Genomic DNA, 19,903 nt, shown 5'->3' with positions numbered 1-19,903 from the left:
TTACGCAGTTGCTAATAATGAATAAGTAATTCTATATTACAGAATACCAACTGCTTTTTGGTGTTTTATATCACTTGCAATTTAGGCTTCTAAAGTGACAGTGACAACAGGGCAAAAACAGTTCAAAAGGATATGGCTAGCCACTCAACACCGGTTTAAACCTTCCTGTCACTCTGATCTGTCCTCAAAAGACATTCAATTGTTTGGGAGCCACTACCACATGTCAGTTAAATTCATCCAGCGGGTGAAACAAATATAGCCTCTTACAAGACATACCTCAAAATATGTTAATCAGAAACAATACCACATACCCACTAGATTTGCAAAGGTTTTTGGCACTACAAAAATGCAGGATGGAACTGTATTCTGAATTACAGTAAATTACTGACAGCAATTGGCCTGCAAATTACTGTAGATTTTCAGAATAAGGTTTATAGAATTCCTAAAATACAGTATATTACTAAACTCAGCAAAAAAATAAACGTCCTCTCACTGTCAACTGCGTTTATTTTCAGCAAACTTAACATGTGCAAATATATAACAAGATTCAACAACTGAGAAATGAACTGAACAAGTTCCACAGACATGTGACTAACAGAAATTGAATAATGTTTCCCTGAACGGGGGGGGGGGGGTCAAAATCAAAAGTAATAGTCAGTATCTGGTGTGGCCACCAGCTGCATTAAGTACTGCAGTGCATCTCTTCCTCATGGACTGCACCAGATTTGCCAGTTCTTGCTGTGAGATGTTACCTCACTCTCCCACCAAGGCCCCTCCAAGTTCCCTGACATTTCTGTGGGGAATGGCCCTAGCCCTCACCCTCCGATCCAACAAGTCCCAGACGTGCTCAATGGGATTGAGATCCGGGCTCTTCGCTGGCCATGGCAGAACACTGACATTCCTGTCTTGCAGGAAATCATGCACAGAACGAGCATTGTCATGCTGGAAGGTCATGTCAGAATGAGCCTGCAGGAAGGGTACCACATGAGGGAGGAGGATGTCTTCCCTGTAACCCACAGCATTGAGATTGCCTGCAATGACAACAAGCTCAGTCTGATGATGCTGTGACACAGCGCCCCAGACCATGACTGACCCTCCACCTCCAAATCCCGCTCGATCCCGCTCCAGAGTACAGGCCTCGGTGTAACGCTCATTCCTTCCACGATAAATGCGTATCCAACCATCACCCCTGGTGAGACAAAACCGTGACTCGTCAGTGAAGAGCACTTTTTGCCAGTCCTGTCTGGTCCAGCGACGGTGGGTTTGTGCCCATAGGCGACGTTGTTGCCTGTGATGTCTGGTGAGGACCTGAGGCCTACAAGCCCTCAGTCCAGCCTCTCTCAGCCTACTGCGGACAGTCTGAGCACTGATGGAGAGATTGTGCATTCCTGGTGTAACTTGGGCAGTTGTTGCCATCCTATACCTGTCCCATAGGTGTGATGTTCGAATTTACCGATCCTGTGCAGGTGTTGTTACACGTGGTCTGCCCCTGCGTGGATGATCAGCTGTCCGTCCTGTCTCCCTGTAGCGCTATCTTAGGCATCTCACAATACGGACATTGGAATTTATTGCCCTGGCCACATCTGCAGTCCTCATGCCTCATTGCAGCATGCCTAAGGCACGTTCACGCAGATGAGCAGGGACCCTGGGCATCTTTCTTTTGGTGTTTTTCAGAGTCAGTAGAAAGGCCTCTTTAGTGTCCTAAGTTTTCATAACTGTGACCTTAATCGCCAACCGTCTGTAAGCTGTTAGTGTCTTAACGACCGTTCCACAGGTGCATGTTCATTAATTGTTTATCCTCTTCACTATAGGGGGCAGTATTTTCATGGCCGGATGAAAAACGTACCCAAATTAAACTGCCTCCTACTCAGACTCAGAAGGTAGGATATGCATATTATTAGTAGATTTGGATAGAAACCACTCTGAAGTTTCTAAAACTGTTTGACTTATGTCTGTGAGTATAACAGAACTCATATGGCAGGCATAAACCTGAGAAAAATCCAACCAGGAAGTTTGACCTCAAATGGTTGTAGCGATTTCAAATGATGTTCTATCTAAACTACAGTGTCTGATGTCATATTGCACTTCCTAAGGCTTCCACTAGATGTCAACAGACCTTGTTTGAGGCTTCTACAATGCAATTTGATTGAATAATACCCGAAACAGTAAGTGGTCGGGCTAGGGTCATTGACTTACCTCGTGCGCGCTCACGTAGGGCTAGCCATTTTTATTTTTATTCTGTAATGAATCTGCTATTGTCCGGTTGGAATATTATCGAAATTCTACGTTAAAAACACCCTAAAGATTGATTGTGAACATGGTTTGACATGTTTCTACAAACGCTGGGGAACTTTATAACTTTGTCGATGGTGGATAGATGCATTTTGGAAAGGTGATCTGGATGCGCCATCAAAACGGATTTATTTCAACATAAATTATGGACTTTATCGAACAAATGAACATTTCTTGTGGAAGTGGGAGACCTTCCGAGTGCATTCAGCCGAAGATCAGCAAAGGTAAGATAATATTTTTAACATATTTCAGCGTTTTGTGGATGCTGTGGCTGGACGGCTAACTGAATAGCTTGGGGCTCAGTACTCAGAATATGGAACAATGTGCTTTCTCCGTAAAGTTATTTTGAAATCTGACAAAGCGGTTGCATAAAGGAATAGTTCATCTATACTTCTTGAATTTATTGTTATATATTTTGTCAACGTTTATGATGAGTATTTCTGTAAATTATGGTGCACATTCACTGGAAATTTTGGGGTGAATACATTTTCTTAACGTCACGCGCCAATGTAAAATTTTTTTTTTTTATATAAATATGAACTTGATGGAACAAAAAATGCATGTATTGTCTAACATAATGTCCTAGGAGTGTCATCTGATGAAGATTGTCAAAGGTTAGTGCATAATTTTAGCTGGTTTTGTGCTTTTGGACGGCTACCCTTGCTTGGAAAATGGCTGTCCTTGCTAGGAAAATGGCTGTGTTGTTGTTTTTTTGCTGTGGTGGTATCCTAACATAATCTAATGTTTTGCTTTCGCTGTAAAGCCTTTTTGAAATCGGACAACGTGTTTGGATTCAGGAGAAGTGTATCTTTAAAATGGTGTAAAATAGTCGTATGTTTGAGAAAATTGAATTGTGGTATTTTAGTTGTTTTTGTATTTCGCGCCATGCGATCCCATTGGCTGTTGGCTAGGGGTTCCGCTGGCGGAATGGGGTTCCGCTAGCGGAACGCCTAGATGTAAGAAGTTATTAAGGTTCATTGAACAAGCATGGGAAACTGTGTTTAAACCCTTTACAATGAAGAGCTGTGAAGTTATTTGGATTTTTCGAATTATCTTTGAAAGACAGGGTCCTGAAAAAGGGATGATTTTTCGTTGTTGCTGAGTTTCTATTCTGTGAGGGTAAAGCATTTCCTCTCACTGGTGCAACAAATATAGCCTCTTACAAGGCACACCTTAAAATATGTTAATGAGCCCAAAACTCTTTCCTCGCCCACAACATCTTCCCACAATGCACCATAATTAATTATGTAAAACACAATGATGGTATTTTACTGTGCATTCTACCGTGTTTCACTGTTGAAATTACAGAAATGTCTTACAGTGAACCCTTTTCGGAGCTATATTATAGGAAAAAAATGAATGGTTCTACAGAGGTTCTTTTTAGAACCATACAGTGTTTCTTACTTTGGTTTAATAGCCATATTAAATTGTTATAATTCCATTGGTTTTATTATTGTTTTTATGAACAAGTTTTATCAGGAATGCTAGATTTGGTACGTCTGGGGATTCCTGAGGAGAGAATTGAGAACTACTGACTTAATTAACCATTCTTACAAGACACCTTCACTGACCATAGTCATATGTAACGTCTAATAGCATTACACAACAGATTAGATTAAAAAGAGCTGTGAGAAAACCACGTCCCAAAATATTAGAACGACCCACCGCCCCTACATTTGAATTATCGCTAAAAGAGGAAATAACCATTTTTTTAACTGCAAATATCCATTGAAGGGCTCAAAGGGTTATTTGGGTCAGTATCTATCACCTTCCCAAAGAACCCTTGAGGAAACCATTTTTTTTGTGTGTATAGAGGTAGTTTCCTACTGATTTATGGATTATTTTTGACATGAGTACATTTGCTCTGGCAAAGTCTCTCTCTCTCTCAATCTCGCTCTCCCCCCTCACTCTCTCTCTCTCCCCCTTTCTGTGTGTGCGTGTGTGTCTGCATGTCTGCGTGTCTGTCTGCCTGCGTGTGTGTGTAGGATTGGGGTGTGTGGACACTTATCAGAATGACCCCAGCTGTCTGTCTAACCATGCAGTAGGCTACAGACACGTGGACGCAGACAGATAAACCACCTCAGTCCAGGGACAGACAAAAACAACAGGGGAGGCATGACATAGTTACAGGACGGACAGCAAGAGTGATTCTCCCCCTATACATCCTACATAGAACAACTCTGCTATGAAGTCTTATTTACTATTTCAAAGTCTGATGTGATTACATCATGTGGGTTTCACAGACCTTTCTTGAAACCCAGCACACAACCCGTTGAACCAGAATTACATGTAGCCTAATTATTAAGTGCGTAATGGTATTCAAATATGCATGTCATCATACAGTGTGTGTAAAACATTACAGTGTATCCAAGTCAAGTCTCTTTGTGGACATTTAATGCTTGATTTAAACAAACAAAACAAGTTGAATTGTAAAAGTGGCAAATTACGCTATAGTGAATTCAACACTCCAACTCTTTCCTCACAATTCAGATAACACTCTATCCTTCTTTTAAATATGTTCCTGTTTGTATTATGAAGAAGGAGAATTCGTGGTTGTCTTGGTGACCTGATGTATAAACAGATAACTTACTTCCCCCTCCTCTGGTGTTATCCGTCTGGACGGCAACAAGATAGATTTGAAGAAGGTATCCATGGAGAACATGGCTGAAGCCGTTGCTAGGTGAAAGAGAAGAGCGAGGAAAAACAATTTAATGTATTTTCCTATACAGTTTCCTCTAGTAATGTTCTGTGGAAACACAATAAGTTTGGTTCTGTTTTCCTGTCCTGTCATGCCCTGGCCTGGGGGGCAGTTTCAGGAGCTGTACAGTACCGTTCAAAAGTTTGGGGTCAATTTCCTTGTTTTTGAAAGAAAAGCAAAAAAAATTGTCCATTAAGTAACTTCAAATTGATCATAAATACAGTGTAGACATTGTTAATGTTGCAAATTACTATTGTTACTGGAAACGGCTGATTTTTTATGGAATATCTACATAGGTGTACAGAGGCCCATTATCAGCAACCATCACTCCTGTGTTCCAATGGCATGTTGTGTTAGCTAATCCAAGTTTATAATTTTAAAAGGCTAATTGATCATTAGAAAACCGTTTTGTAATTATGTTAGCACAGCTGAAAACTGTTGTCCTGATTAAAGAAGCAATAAAACTGGCCTTCTTTCTTCTCAAAATGGCCAGAAACAAAGACCTTTCTTCTGAAACTTGTCAGTCTATTCTTGTCCTGAGAAATTAAGGCTATTCCATGCGAGAAACTGCCAAGAAACTGAAGATCTCGTACAACACTGTGTACTACTCCCTTCACAGAACAGCGCAAACTGTATCTAACCAGAATAGAAAGAGTGGGAGGCCCCGGTGCACAACTGAGCAAGAGGACAAGTACATTAGAGTGTCTAGTTTGAGAAACTGACGCCTCACAAGTCCTCAACTGGTGTAACCGATGTGAAATGGCTAGTTAGTTAGCGGTGGTGCGCGCTAGTAGCGTTTCAATCGGTGACGTCACTCGCTCTGCGATCTTAAGTAGTTGTTCCCCTTGCGCTGCAAGGGCCGTGGCTTTTGTGGCGCGATGGGTAACGATGCTTCGTGGGTGTCAGTTGTTGATGTGCGCAGAGGGTCCCTGGTTCGAGCCCAGGTTGGGGCGAGGAGAGGGACGGAAGCTATACTGTTACACTGGCAGCTTCATTAAATAGTACACGCAAAAAGAACACAGACACTGGACAGAGGAAAGGCCAGCACAGTCACCGGATCTCAACCCTATTGAGCTGTTGTGGGAGCAGCTTGACTGTTGGTACGTAAAAAGTGCCCATCAAGCCAATCCAACTTGTGGAAGGTGCTTCTGGAACTATGGGGTGAAATCTCTTCAGATTACGTCAACAAATTGACAACTAGAATGACAAAGGTCTGCAAGGCTGTAATTGCTGCAAATGGAGAATTATTTGACGAAGCAAAGTTTGAGGGACACAATTATTATTTCAATTAAAAATCATTATTTATAACCTTGTCAACATCTTGACTATATTTCCTATTCATTTTGCAACTAATTTCATGTATGTTTTCATGGAAAACAAGGACATTTCTAAGTGACCCCAAACTTTTGAACGGTAGTGTAAATCAGTATAATGTCAGGCTGGACAGACCCTTGACTTGGTCGCCGTCCTAAATGGCACCCTATTCCCTCTATAGTGCACTACTTTTGACTAGGGCCGGCATAGAGCTCTGGTCAAAAGTAGGGCACTATGCAGGAAATAGGGTGCCATTTCAGACGCACACTTGCTCTCTCCCACCTACAGTAGCACAAAGTAATGGGGTCATTTCACGATTCTCATCTGTGACCTGGTTACACTAGAAGGCTTGTTTAGATCCCAGCCATGCTCTCCGCCTCTTTCTAGTTACTAAGCTGCCTCAGTTACTACTCTGTCTTGTGTCATTCTATATAGCCACTGAGGAGATATACCCTGGACCTTGAGAAGAGATAGAGTTTATATGAAAGGCTGAATATCTCAGGGTGTCTCAGCTTCTTTATCTCGACCCAGACACCTGCTGTTTCTCGTCAAAGTATTTTTCCGTTGCGGATATCACCTCTCCTCATCATCCTCTCCCTAGACTGTAGGTGAGAAAGTTAAGGGTGTTCACAAAACACAGTATGCTGCCTAGTACAACAAACGTCTGACCCAAAAATAGCACCCATTAAAAACCAGTAGTCTACGTGAAATGTCTCAACACTTCAAAGCGGGCTAAGAAACCTCTCCCTGTAGTTCTGACGAAAACAATCCACCTGAAAAGCAGGCAACAACAATTTCTTACCAAATATGTCTTCCTGAGGACTGTGAAGAATGTTTTGTCTATCTGCGATCCTGCTTAGAGAAGACCAAAAATTCCCAAACATAAAAAACAAATAAACTAAAAGTACAGTCTACGGCAGAGACATACACAGAACAAGCTAAGGAAGGCTGAGTGAGGCTCTAGTGTTTGTCTTCCAGGGACATCAAGATGCCAGTTTAAGAATGCTCATAGTGAAGAAGGAATCCAGTTTTCATTTGTATGACCTCCTCAGGGAATGTGAACACGTCAGTTTGTTCGATAAGGAATAACAAGTGCTGTAGCCAGCTGCTAGACTCCATCAGATAGCATCTCACAGAGCGACTGCACAGTGCACAGTCCAGTGTCATGAGGGCTGCAAATGTTTGTTATGTTTCAACTCGGTAGTTCAACAGTTTGGTTGACTGGTTTAGGCCTACTTACAAGGCTTGTATTGATACACGGTTGGTGTGGTAAAAATACATCACGCCTATTTAATGACCCACAACTGATCTCAAACCATGAACGTGTTAGGACTGAGGGCATAACGATAATTCAATCTTTTAAACAAATGATTGCAACACATTGAAACAAAAGCCAGTAAATATTGAGCTCAGGACCACTAGCTGGGCCTTGTATAGTATAGGCCCTAAGAGATGGCCAAACCGTAACCAGCGAGCATCATCAAGCACTGCCTTAATAAATATTGTCATCCTCTGGGGCTAATGTGTGTCCCTTCCCTCCACTTCACCACCAGTCACAGTCTGAGTCATTGTGGATGTTGTCAAAATGTCCCCTGCCTCATTTGGGCTTTCTTCCATTTTGGGAATTTAATGCTGCCATCTAGTGAATACACCCTCACACTACGCTCTGAGTCACCGTTCTCAAATCATTTCTAGTTGTGGATTTATAGTACCGGTAAGTGATTTAAAAAAAAAATACAAATATTTGAGGGGAGACACATTATTTGCTAATTTGTTATTCAATTTGCACATTTATTACAGGTTCATTTGTTAATTTCAATTTAGCAATACTGAATTTGTTTCCTTGTGTATCTAAACTGTTAATCACCACTGATTTACAGATTGAATTGACAAAGAAAGAGTCCCATGGTCTGGTGTTCTTTCCCCACAACAAGCTTGTCATCAGGTCATCAGTTTGATAAGTGTGTGTGTGTGTGTGTGCAGTTCCTCTGGGAAAGGGAGTGGAATTTCCTGCATCTACGCCCATTTGGAATGTGCTCTTAGCATGCTGTCTTTGTTGTGTGTCAGTGTTACAACGGTCTCTAAAAATGTGCACACACACATACACACACTTATAGCACTTCTGAGGACAAGCACCTCATGGGAGCAAAACACCAGACATTTATACCACAGGACTTCTTCCTTTTCCTTGAAACATGTACCTACAGAACCATACATAGTATGTACGATTGTATTGCTGTTTTAGGCTTATTTATCTTTTCCCACCCTACCTCTCACCTTTTCCTTCCTATTGTCTCCCTTGGCCAGTTAGCAAGTAGGGAGAGGATGGCAGAGCATTTATTCACCTGACCCTACGCTCATAGAGGAAGACAAGTAGATAGTGATAAGAAATGGAGAGAAGGTGCTAGAAACAGATTTAATGTGAGAGATGACTATAATTAAGCAATATCAAATCAACGTTTTTTTTGTCACATGCGCCGAATACAATAGGTGTAGACCTTACAGTGAAATGCTTACTTACAGGCTCTAACCAATAGTGCAAAAAAGGTATTTGGTGAACAATGGGTAAGTAAAGAAATAAAACAACAGTAAAAAGACAGGCAATATACAGTAGCGAGGCTATAAAAGTAGCGAGGCTACATACAGACACAGGTTAGTCAGGCTGATTGAGGTAGTATGTACATATAGATATGGTTAAAGTGACTATGCATATATGCAATAAGCCTAAGCGGAGTGCCTGGATACAGCCAATAGTCATGGTATGGCCATATACCACAAACCCAGAGGTGCCCTATTGCTATTATAAACTGGTTACCAACATAAATAGAACAGTAAAGTATTTTCGTGTCATAGCCATGGTATGTTGTCTGGTATACGCATGACTGAAATGCTGTTTCAGCCAATCAGCATGCAGGACCCAATCTGCCCGGTTTATAATTAAGCAATAAGGCCCAAGGGGGTGTGGTATATGCATCGTGCCTAAGAACAGCCCTTAGCCGTGGTATATTGGCCATATATCACAAACCCCCGAGGTGACTTATTGATATTAAAATTAGGGCAGTAAAAATAAATGTTGTCATATCCGTGGTATACGGTCTGATATACCACGTCTGTCAGCCAATCAGCATTCATGGCTCGAACCACCCAGTTTATAATGTTTAATAGCTACCTGTTTCATGGGTATCCCTTTGTCTCGCTTTCATTTGGGTCTCTCTTTATACCTCACTGAAATGCTTATTGCTGTTGTCCACCTTCACATTCTAAAAGACGACTGATAACATTCGAAAGTCCTGTGTCTGAGAAGCAGCACATGGGGATATTGGGGCCATCTGCTCCTGATAATCTTAATCTTGCTTTGGTATCACATAAATGTACATCAATATCAAATTCATCCTTAAGTGTTCAAAAAGAAAGGAGGACCTAGGCACTCTTCATATAATTGATTAAAATGCCTTTATTAGTATGGCATGTTCAATAGAAACAATGTTTTTAAAAACCGACGCGTTTCGGCTGCATGGCCTTCATCAGGGTGTACAAAGAAATAATACTTAAGTGTATTTTGAGTACATTGTGACCCCCTCAAAAAAAGTACCAAACTAACTTATACTCAATTATTACCACAATGAGTACAAATGATTACTTATTTTGCCCAAAGCTCATGATATTTCTGTAATTTTAACATGAGGTGTCTATAGATGTGTGATAACAGACTAAAATCTTTTTACCTGATACCCCCTCTGCCATGTTTCAGCCTCCGTGTTCTGTTCTGAGAGCCCAAAGCTGTCTTTCACTCTCCGCTCCTGTCCTTTTATGACAACTGATGGTACATCACAGTTTGGGTTTGTGTGTGTGTGTGTGTGTGTGTGTGTGTGTGTGTGTGTGTGTGTGTGTGTGTGTGTGTGTGTGTGTGTGTGTGTGTGTGTGTGTGTGTGTGTGTGTGTGTGTGTGAGCTTCCTGTGGCTGTCTGATTGGATATGACTAGTGTGCTCTAGGGGCTTGGGGTGTCAGCATAGTGGCGGGTAGAGGGGGAGGTAGACAACACTGTTGCAGTTGTCCTAAAATGGCCCCCTACTCTGCTACACCACCAAAGTAGGCTACTACCCATTTCACTGCACCTATCCTGTGTACTTGACAATATTATTATTATTATTATTATTATATATTTTTTTACTACAGTAGTACTCACCTGGACATGATGCATTGGAATGGAGGCCATAATGATGAGTGATAGAGGGAAGTCGGGGCAAGAAACATCGATGAGTCAGTGTCTCTGTGGACTAAATAGAGCCAAAATATGTTACACATCTACAGCATTCTAACTGTCATTGCTAAAGCAAAGCAAGGATGTGGTTTACCTCTGTGAAAGACTGTTGAGTACACACTATGATAACCACACTGGAAAGATAAGCTATGTCTGTCTCGATCCTACTTGTAATAGTAAATTTTACTTCCTCATGATGCCATCTATTTTGTGAAGTGCACCAGTCCCTCTTGCAGCAAAGCACCCCCACAACATGATGCTGCCACCCCCGTGTTTCACGGTAGGGATGGTGTTCTTCGGGTTGCAAGCCTCCCCCTTTTTCCTCAAAACATAATGATGGTCATTATGGCCAAACAGTTCTATTTTTGTTTCATCAGACCAGAGGGCATTTCTCCAAAAAGTACGATCTTTGTCCCCAGTTGCAAACTGTAGTCTGGCTTTTTTATGGCGGTTTTGGAGCAGTGGCTTCTTTCTTGCTGAGCAGCCTTTCAGGTTTAGTTTCCTGAAGGGGAATAGGCTTTGTCGTGCCCTCTTCACGACTGTCTTGATGTGTTCGGACCATTCTAGTTTGTTGGTGATGTGGACACCAAGGAACTTGAAGCTCTCAACCTGCTCCACTACAGCCCCGTCGATTAGAATGGGGGCGTGCTCGGTCCTCCTTTTCCTGTAGTCCACAATCATCTCCTAAGTCTTGGTTACGTTGAGGGAGAGGTTGTTATGCTGGCACCACCCGGCCAGATCTCTGACCTCCTCCCTATAGGCTGTCTCGTTGTTGTCGATGGACTGCAAAAAATTAGAAAATTTCCTCTCAATCCAAAATGTTGAATGCAATTCTATTTGAACTTACTCTACCGGTTGTCTGTGCAGTTAGTCCTTATGTGGGTCAAAATTTAAAAAAAATTATCCACAGGAAAGTATTATTTACCCAAACTTTTAGAGCGCCGCTAGGTATATGGTTCTGTCGGCTTGTATTTTCAATCTCCTGATGCATTTACACGTGATGCACACTATGTAAACAATAGCTGACCCTCATAATCAGCTAGAAGTGCTTGAGTCTTACTGCACATCATCTGTTCTGTGAAGTGTGATCGCTTATACAGTATAATAGCTCATCTGTGGTTTGGTTATGCTCAGATATTGTTTACATATTGTACAAGCTATGGCATAAGGTAACGATGAGCAGATAAGAGGCAATCTGTAATTTCGATTAAGACATTAATGAACAAGCTAGGACGGACTTTGTCAATATAACTATTTATTCAGCACTTCTGAAATGTACTGCGACAAAATTCAGAACATGGGCCGTTTTTACAGTACACCTGTACACCAAGTCAGAACCGCAAGATAAACAACGGGGGCATTTAAGCAGCTCTTACAGTATTCAGTGATTACATTTCTCTAAAACAGGCTATAGGCTACATGTGCACCACCAAGTCAGAACAGTAGGCGAAATTAAGAGGGGTAAAGGGACCCAATTATTAGCGTGAAACACATGGGCTACTAACAGCTTACTACACAACATACACTTAGTAACTTAATTACTTTCTTAGCTACAGTATACATATCTCCCTGGCATGTTACAAAATTTATGTAGCAGCATACAAGACATTTTTGGATGCACCTTGTTGTGCTGTGCTCACTTCCTTCCACACCACTCATTGTTGAATTTGCAATTACCAACTTGTTGTGTAATGTTTATGTCCAAAGGTCGATGAGCACCGATACATTTTATCTATAATTTCTCTTCATTATTTATCTTCATATGACAAGGATTGAAAAGGATTTGCCAGTAGATTGTCGACTTGATTGATGATGATGACTGCTAGCTAAGATGTTAAAAGTATGATGTTGACATCAGTCCAATCAAAGCTACTGTACATTTAACGTGATTTGACGTCATTTTATCTGTGGCCAATGACCTTGAGCCTTTTTGGATGGGCACTTCTAATTTTTATTTTTTTATTTTTTATTTCACCTTTATTTAACCAGGTAGGCTAGTTGAGTTCTCATTTACAACTGTGACCTGGCCAAGATAAAGCAAAGCAGTGCGACACAAACAACAACACAGAGTTACACATGGAATAAACAAACATATAGTCAATAACACAATTGAGAAAAAAGTCTATATACAGTGTGTGCAAATGAGGTAAGATAAGGGAGGTAAGGCAATAAATAGGCCATAGAGGTGAAATAATTACAATTTAGCAATTAAACACTGGAGTGATAGATGTGCAGAAGATGAATGTGCAAGTAGAGATACTGGGGTGCAAAGGAGCAAAAAAATGGGGATGAGGATGAGGATGTGCTATTTACAGAAGGACTATGTAATGTAACTCTATGTCAGCAGCCAAAGGGCAAGAATGTTCGAGGTCTCCCCTTACACTTTGCGATTATGTAGTGTCCCCATGAGTGACAGAGCACTGAGCCAATCACGGCGCAACACTCCATATTTTCTGCTAGCTTTCCCCATCACCACAGAAAGCACTGAGCTAGGCTGAAACACCTGCATTTTGGAGCTACTTACTCAAGAAAACAAAAAGAGACCATGTTTGTATGTGCCTTAATTAAAACAGGTGGGGCTCTGCTTCTTTTACTTTTGGTTTTGTACACCATCTTCAATCAGCTGAAAACAATATTTTTGGTTATGGAAAATATACTGCTCAAAAAAATTAAGAGAACACTTAAACAACACAATGTAACTCCAAGTCAAGCACACTTCTGTGAAATCAAACTGTCCACTTAGGAAGCAACACTGATTGACAATACATTTCACATGCTGTTGTGCAAATGGAATAGACAACAGGTGGAAATTATAGGCAATTAGCAAGACACCCCCAATAAAGGAGTGGTTCTGCAGGTGGTGACCACAGACCACTTCTCAGTTCCTATGCTTCCTGGCTGATGTTTTGGTCACTTTTGAATGCTGGTGGTGATTTCACTCTAGTGGTAGCATGAGATGGAGTCTACAACCCACACAAGTGGCTCAGGTAGTGCAGCTCATCCAGGATGGCACATCAATGCGAGCTGTGGCAAAAAGGTTTGCTGTGTCTGTCAGCGTAGTGTCCAGAGCATGGAGGCGCTACCATGAGACATGCCAGTACATCAGGAACCGTGGAGGAGGCCGTAGGAGGGCAACAACCCAGCAGCAGGACCACTACCTCCGCCTTTGTGCAAGGAGGAGCAGGAGGAGCACTGCCAGAGCCCTGCAAAATGACCTCCAGCAGGCCACAAATGTGCATGTGTCTGCTCAAACGGTCAGAAACAGACTCCATGAGGGTGGTATGAGGGCCCGACGTCCACAGGTGGGGGTTGTGCTTACAGCCCAACACCGTGCAGGACGTTTGGCATTTGCCAGAGAACACCAAGATTGGCAAATGCGCCACTGGCGCCCTGTGCTCTTCACAGATGAAAGCAGGTTCACACTGAGCACATGTGACAGACGTGACAGTCTGGAGACGCCGTGGAGAACGTTCTGCTGCCTGCAACATCCTCCAGCGTGACCGGTTTGGCGGTGGGTCAGTCATGGTGTGGGGTGGCATTTCTTTGGGGGGCCGCACAGCCATCCATGTGCTCGCCAGAGTAGCCTGACTGCCATTAGGTACCGAGATGAGATCCTCAGACCCCTTGTGAGACCATATGCTGGTGCGGTTGGCCCTGGGTTCCTCCTAATGCAAGACAATGCTAGACCTCATGTGGCTGGAGTGTGTCAGCAGTTCCTGCAAGAGGAAGGCATTGATGCTATGGACTGGCCCGCCCGTTCCCCAGACCTGAATCCAATTGAGCACATCTGGGACATCATGTCTCGCTCCATCCACCAATGCCACGTTGCACCACAGATCCCTCAGGAGACCATCCACCACCTCATCAGGAGCATGCCCAGGCGTTGTACGGAGGTCATACAGGCACGTGGAGACCACACACACTACTGAGCCGCATTTTGACTTGTTTTAAGGACATTAAAATCAAAGTTGGATCAGCCTGTAGTGTGGTTTTCCACTTTAATTTTGAGTGTGACTCCAAATCCAGACATCCATGGGTTGATAAATTGGATTTCCATTGATTATTTTTGTGTGATTTTGTTGTCAGCACATTCAACTCTGTAAAGAAAAAATGTATTCATTCATTCAGATCTAGGATGTGTTATTTTAGTGTTCCCTTTATTTTTTTGAGCAGTGTATATTTCACAGCAGTTTAGATGGTAGAATGATTTTATACTATACTTGCTTGTTTTGTCACATAAACTGAAATTTAGCGGCCTATTCGAATTTTAGCAACCAGGTAATGGCGGAATGATTTCTGCATAGTGCATCTTCAATATCTTCAATACCACATGGAAAATTCAATAAATCAGATGTTTTATGTAAATAAAGACTTGCTAAAGTGCATCCTCTGTGACTTCTAGGAAGAGTTTAACCCACTTAACAGCAACATTTCTTCTTTTTTTTTTGCTTTGACTAAGTCATTTCTGAAGATTACTATTTCTTTCATGTGATTTAGTGATTCACATACTGTATGTCTGCCCTCATTTTAAGGTCAACCCTTTTATGTGAACTGAAGTCTCGTTTTAATGTGGAGAAACTAGTCCCTTCTTTTTGTTAACATCTAATAGTCAAACTATAGTGTAAAAGCAAGTAAACTGGTTTTACTATTTTTTGGAAATGTTCTGGTGTTTTGTGGGGAAAACTAAGTGGGTCGGGTATAACACGTCAACCCTGTTAACCAGGCACAGTAGAAATGTTTTACCAATTTCATTATTTTGTGAAGCTTGCTTGCAATTGCCCCTCCCTGTTGCACACAACAAGCTTCCATTCCCCCTGTCACAAGGGGATTTATGGCTGATTTAAGATGAAGTAGTCAACCCTCTTACGGTCAACTTTATTTGGCACTTAATATATTCCTTTTTTAATTTAACCTCTTGAGACGGGAAAACATGTTTTTCATTAAGTTGAAGCTGTGCTCTTTATGACAGAATATTAAAGTTAGGTGAAATAAAAAATATATAAACTACGGTTCAAAAGTTTGGGGCCACTTAGAAATGTCCTTGTTTTTGAAAGAAAAATGATTTTTTTGTCCATTAAAATAACATCAAATTGATCAGAAATACAGTGTAGACATTGTTAATGTTGTAAATGACTATTGTAGCTGGATGCGGCTGATTTTGTATGGAATATCTACATAGGCGTACAGAGGCTCATTATCAGCAACTATCACTCCTGTGCTCCAATGGCACATTGTGATAGCTAATCCAAGTTTATGCTGGCCTTCTAGGCAGAGTTGCAAAGAAAAAGCCATATCTCAGACTGCCAATAAAAAGAAAAGGACAAAGATTGGCAAAATAACACAGACACTGGACAGAGGAACTCTGCCTAGAAGGCCAGCATCCCGTAGTCGCCTCTTCACTGTTGACGTTGAGACTGGTGTTTTGCGGGTACTATTTAATGAAGCTGCCAGTTGAGGACTTGTGAGGCATCAGTTTCAAGAATAGACTGACGAGTTTCAGAAGAAAGTTCTTTGTTTCTGGCCATTTTGAGCCTGTAATCGAACCCACAAATGCTCATGCTCCAGATACTCAACTAGTCTAAAGAAGGCCAGTTTTATTGCTTCTTTAAATCAGGACAACAGTTTTCAGCTGTGCTAACATAATTAAAAAGGGTTTTCTAATGACCAATTAGCCTTTTAAAATTATAAACTTGGATTAGCTAACACAACGTGCCATTGGAACACAGGAGTGATGGTTGCTGATAATGGGCCTCTGTACGCCTATGTAGATATTCCATAAAAATCAGCCGTTTCCAGCTACAATAGTCATTTACAACATTAACAATGTCTACACTGTATTTCTGATTAATTTGATGTTATTTTAATGGACAAAAAAATGTGCTTTTCTTTCAAAAGCAAGGGAATTTCTAAGTGACCCCAAACTTTTGAACGGTAGTGTATATATATCACCGAGTTATACTTCTCAAAAGACACCTAAATGGTGCAAAGACCCAGAACCATATACAGACCAGCGCTCTGAAAGTTGGGTTAATAAACACTTTCCTGCGGATATATGGTCTAAAGTTTCAACCCACATAATGACGAAATGAGCGGGCAACAGGAAGAGTAAGTTCAAATTACGTTTATTCAACATTCTGACTTGTAAATGGACTGTTTGACCCTATATGTTAGACACGAGTGAGGAAGGAGACTTACACACTCCGATTCAAAAGGGGCAACCCTACCTGTAGAACTTACATCAGTGATGTGATTTCTGGTAGAGAGACGACTGTTTGTTTGTTCGCTGTTCGTGACTTGATTTTAAATTTGCTACTAGATTCATTATTAAATAATCCTAGTTACATAGTTTGGTTACGTCCTAGTTTTGATTATTTAACCATCATTTATAAGTTATTCAAAGTTTAAGCTTTCAGGCTACTCTCGTTCCCGCATCCTGATCTTCTTGTACTAGCCTACCTGTCCGGCTCCTGCCTTCCCCCAAGAAGCTACAGCAGCACTCATCTGAGTCATCCAGCATAATGAAAGCTACAATTATACTGTAACTACATACAATATCATACTGCTTCACTAGCAAGTACAATATCCTTGTGTTTTTTTATTTATTATAGGCCTGCATATAGCCTATCTCTAGGCCACAGGAGGCTCTGTTTGGGTCTGCCATGTGGAGTTTTGTTCAAAGCAAAGATCTTCCAATATAGTTTGCTAAATAGTTCACTTCTCAAATGTATCTGTTTATTTCCTTCGCTTGTATTTGAGAGACAAAAAAAAAGTTTTGACATGGATGTTTTTCAATATCCATGCATACAAGACAGCCTGTTTCAGAAAGCCTATTTGACTCTTGGCTGAAGACGGAAAGACACCAAAGCATTGGCTCTAGAACATAACACACAATCTTGATCATTCCTGGGCCAGGGTCCGGAAGGAGTCAGGCGGTGGGAAGACGGCAGTAACTGATGTTTTGTTTGAAACTGCTGGCGAGTCGGGTGAAGATGAAAGCGCAGAGAGTGAGAAGGAGTGGTTTACAGTGGCGAAAAAGAAAGGAAACAAGAGAAGTTAAAGCTGTGGTGGAAAGCCCTAGACTCATTTTTAGTTGGAATGAGGGTTTTGGACCAATGTAACCTGGGATATCCGTTTGAAGTGTCGATAAATGTAATGGAAGCGTTGGGTGAAGTTAGGTCAATGGAAGGCACAAGAAGTGTGCTTATTTAGGTTTTTAGTGTGTCCGAAGAGCAGAAGTGCCTTAAGAAGATATATTTGTGGAATCTTAATGTAGGATCTTCAAAGCTGTGCACCTATCAAGGGGGTTACCACTGGGGTGGAGCATAAAGTGTGTGCAGAGGTAGTACCTGAGGACATAGGGACTTATGTAGAGTGGTTGGAGCACGTCGACTGACCTGTATGGTAGATGGAGTGAAGACATTCACTTAATCCATACTATTGTTCTTTGATGAAGGGGTCTCTCCCTTTTCATGTCAAGTTGGGCTATGTGAGATACCCAGTAAGAGCCTTCGTGCACAAACCCCTTAAGTGCAATCAATGCAAAATATTTGGTCCTGTGTCAAGTGTATGCAGACGGGAAGAGGATCAAATGCTAGTGGAGGTTAGATGCTGCAATTGTAGAGTGGGAGTGAGACGGGTTTTTTAATGTTTCTATTTTTGTATGATGTCATCCTCCAATGGTTATTTGTTTCTATAGTTTACCACCCGTACAGTAGGTGCCGACATGCATCTCCAATGAATGTTTGTGGACTGCCATAATACCATCAATTTTTTTCTGCATGTTGATGATTGATTTACGGTGATCAGTGTTGTAAAGTAACAAAATAAAAAATACTTTGAAGTACTACTTAAGTATTTTTTTGGGGTATCTGTACTTTACTATTTATATTTTTGACAACTTTTACTTTTACTCCACTACATTCCTAAAGTAAATATGCACTTTTTACTCCCATACATTTTCCCTGATACCCAAAAGTACTCATTACATTTTAAATGCTTAGCAGGACAGGAAAATGGTCCAATTCACTCACTTACCAAGAAAACATGTGGTCACCCCTACTGCCTCTGATCTGGCAGATACACAAACACAAATGCTTTGTTTGTAGATGATGTCTGAGTGTTAGAATGTGCCCCTGGCTCTCTCTCTATATATATGTTTTAACCTCTACGGGATCGGTGTCCCTATACCAGGACCGTTGAGCTAAAGTGTGCTAATGTGATTAGCATGACAGTTGTAAGTAACAGCAAACTTTCTAGGACATAGACATGTCTTACATGGACAGAAAGCTTAAATTATTGTTAATCTAACTGCACTGTCCAATTTACAGTAGCTATTACAGTGGAAAAATATCATGCTATTGTTTGAGGAGAGAGCACAACAACAAAAAACTGGTTTGATACATTCACCTCTGAAGGTAAATAATGTACTTACATTCAGTAATCTTGCTCTGATTTGTCATCCTGAGGGTCCAAGAGATAAAATGTAGCATAGTTTTGTCTGATAAAATCCATTTTTATATTCAAATGTAGGAACTGGGTCTACAGTTTGACCCCAGGGCTGTCTCTGGCTCCTCACCCACCCCGCCCGGCCATCTAGATCTGTGAAAGTTAGTGTATAAGCTAATGTTCTATCATGTATGACATTCCTGGGAGTGTGTAAACTAACATTTTGTATCACCATATCATTTTTGTGTCTTCTCTATAGTTATGTACTTAAAACAGTAGCAATTGACCAATTCGGCACATTTGGGCAGACTTGACACAAAATATTGTCCAGTATTGCCATGCTTCACTGGATCAATCTAAAATTTTGCACACACTGCTGAGGCCAAAATCGAATTTACGCCTAAACTGCAATATTATACGATGGCCTTTCTCTTGCATTTCAAAGATGATGAAAAAAATAAAAATAGAAAATTCATGTTTTTTTGTTTGTATCATCTTTTACCAGATCTAATGTGTTATATTCTCCTACGTTCATTTCACATTTCCACAAACTTCAAAGTGTTTCTTTTAAATGGTATCAAGACTATGCTTAACCTTGCTTCAAGTCCTGAGCTACAGGCAGTTAGATTTGGGTATGTCATTTTAGGCGAAAATTGAAAGCAAGAAAATTGTGCTGTCTGGTTTGCTTAATATGAGGAATTTTAAATGATTTATAGAATTTCCTTTTACTTTTGATACTTAAGCATATTTTAGCAATGACATTTACTTTTGATACTTAAGTATATTTTAAACCAAATACTTTCAATTTTTCATCAAGTATATTTTCCCTGGTGATTTTTACTTTTACTTGAGTCATTTTCTATTAAGGTATCATTACTTTTACTCAAGTATGA

At 40.9% G+C, this 19,903-nt stretch overlaps 1 protein-coding gene across 4 annotated transcripts in view; it reads right to left on the bottom strand.

The window, feature by feature from the left end:
• Window positions 1-10,128, bottom strand: part of rapgef3 (Rap guanine nucleotide exchange factor (GEF) 3) — a 40,844-nt gene extending 30,716 nt beyond the window's left edge. The window contains exons 1-2 of one of the 4 annotated variants that reach the window (XM_029722806.1): window positions 10,030-10,128; window positions 4,883-4,968 (exon numbers count right to left, since the gene is read on the bottom strand). In XM_029722806.1, coding sequence (XP_029578666.1) covers window positions 4,883-4,968; window positions 10,030-10,048 — 105 coding nt within the window. In that variant the 5' untranslated portion in view covers window positions 10,049-10,128. Of the gene's footprint in view, window positions 1-4,882; window positions 4,969-7,106; window positions 7,524-10,029 lie in introns of those variants that run through there. The other 3 variants (XM_029722810.1, XM_029722808.1, XM_029722805.1) reach the window with 3 other exon arrangements.
• Between the last annotated feature and the right edge of the window lie 9,775 nt (window positions 10,129-19,903).

Source organism: Salmo trutta, chromosome 30 (genome assembly GCF_901001165.1).
Source record: "Salmo trutta chromosome 30, fSalTru1.1, whole genome shotgun sequence".
NCBI classification, from domain to species: Eukaryota; Metazoa; Chordata; class Actinopteri; order Salmoniformes; family Salmonidae; genus Salmo; species Salmo trutta.
This window is presented reverse-complemented; position numbering and strand designations above follow the sequence as displayed.